Raw genomic sequence first — 943 nt, forward strand, 5'->3', positions numbered from 1 at the left:
TCGAGAGTATGGCAGAGTACAACAGGATACTAGATGCGCAAGAAAAGGTAATAGAAGATATTTTTGAGGAGGAGAAGTACTCTATGTGGGATGGATGTCAGGCTAGGAAGGATGAACTAGAGGCTCGTGTTGCCCGACAGAAAGCTCTGATGGAAACTATGCAAGATACGGTAACGAGGTTGTGGGTGATGATAGCAAGTGTAGATGGCAGTGTGAGGAAATGTGCAAATGTTGGTGACTTCTGAGGAAATTTTGGAAATAATTTTCATTAGTTCCTGTAGTCTCCTGTTCGAATTCGTATATTTAATAAGACAATCGAACGAATGTAGGTGGTGAAGGAGCAGAATGCTAAGGCGAATGAGATGGAGGACAGAGCGGATAGGCAGCTGGCTGAGGCCAACGCTAGAGCTGAGGAGAGAGAGAGGTTGAAGGAAGAGAGGCTAAGGGAGATCCGGCAGGAGACGCAGGAGTATTGGGAGGCCCCGGGGATCGAACCTGGGTCGTTGGCTTATGAGTTGTGGTAGGTATCTATTCCACCAAATGGCCGAGAGGGAATCTCGTAAGAAACACAATCAGATGCTGAAGGACCTGCAAGCTCAGATCTTAGAAAGCGACACTAAAGCGTGGGAATTTTGTGGCGCGTGACGCTGCATCCAAAGACGTCAGGTATCGAGAAAACGAAGCGTTGCGGGCTCAACAACGACGCGAATTTAATGTTGAGCACAGAAAGCTTTTGGAGAGGCAGATGAGGGATAAGTAATAAAATGTAGGTTTCTCTTTTAGGAGTAGGGCGGCCTTAGGGAGCGTCAAAATGTCCTCACCAAGTACGAAATGTCCCCAGTAGAGATGCGAATCAATAGGCAGCTATTGGATGTTGTAGACAAGTCCTTGAAGGAACGCGATGAAGCTATGGCTGGTAGTAGATGGGCATGTGGGTCTGGTC

The 943-nt window shown here is 47.4% G+C and overlaps 2 protein-coding genes across 2 annotated transcripts; both read left to right on the top strand.

The window, feature by feature from the left end:
* Positions 1 to 8: 8 nt before the first annotated feature.
* On the top strand, positions 9 to 524 carry Pmar_PMAR016958 (hypothetical protein; the record flags this gene model as incomplete). Its single annotated transcript, XM_002765103.1, has 3 exons — positions 9 to 47; positions 102 to 170; positions 330 to 524. The coding sequence occupies 3 exons, from the start codon at positions 9 to 11 to the stop codon at positions 522 to 524; spliced, it is 303 nt and encodes a 100-aa protein (XP_002765149.1).
* A 16-nt stretch (positions 525 to 540) lies between these two features.
* Pmar_PMAR016959 (hypothetical protein) lies at positions 541 to 756 on the top strand (the record flags this gene model as incomplete). The annotated part of the gene is made up of 2 exons (XM_002765104.1): positions 541 to 623; positions 667 to 756. Coding segments are annotated over 2 exons (173 nt in total), but the record flags the coding sequence as incomplete, so codon positions are not given.
* Between the last annotated feature and the right edge of the window lie 187 nt (positions 757 to 943).

The sequence above is a fragment of the Perkinsus marinus genome (assembly GCF_000006405.1).
Source record: "Perkinsus marinus ATCC 50983 genomic scaffold scf_1104296975612, whole genome shotgun sequence".
NCBI lineage: Eukaryota > Perkinsozoa > Perkinsida > Perkinsidae > Perkinsus > Perkinsus marinus.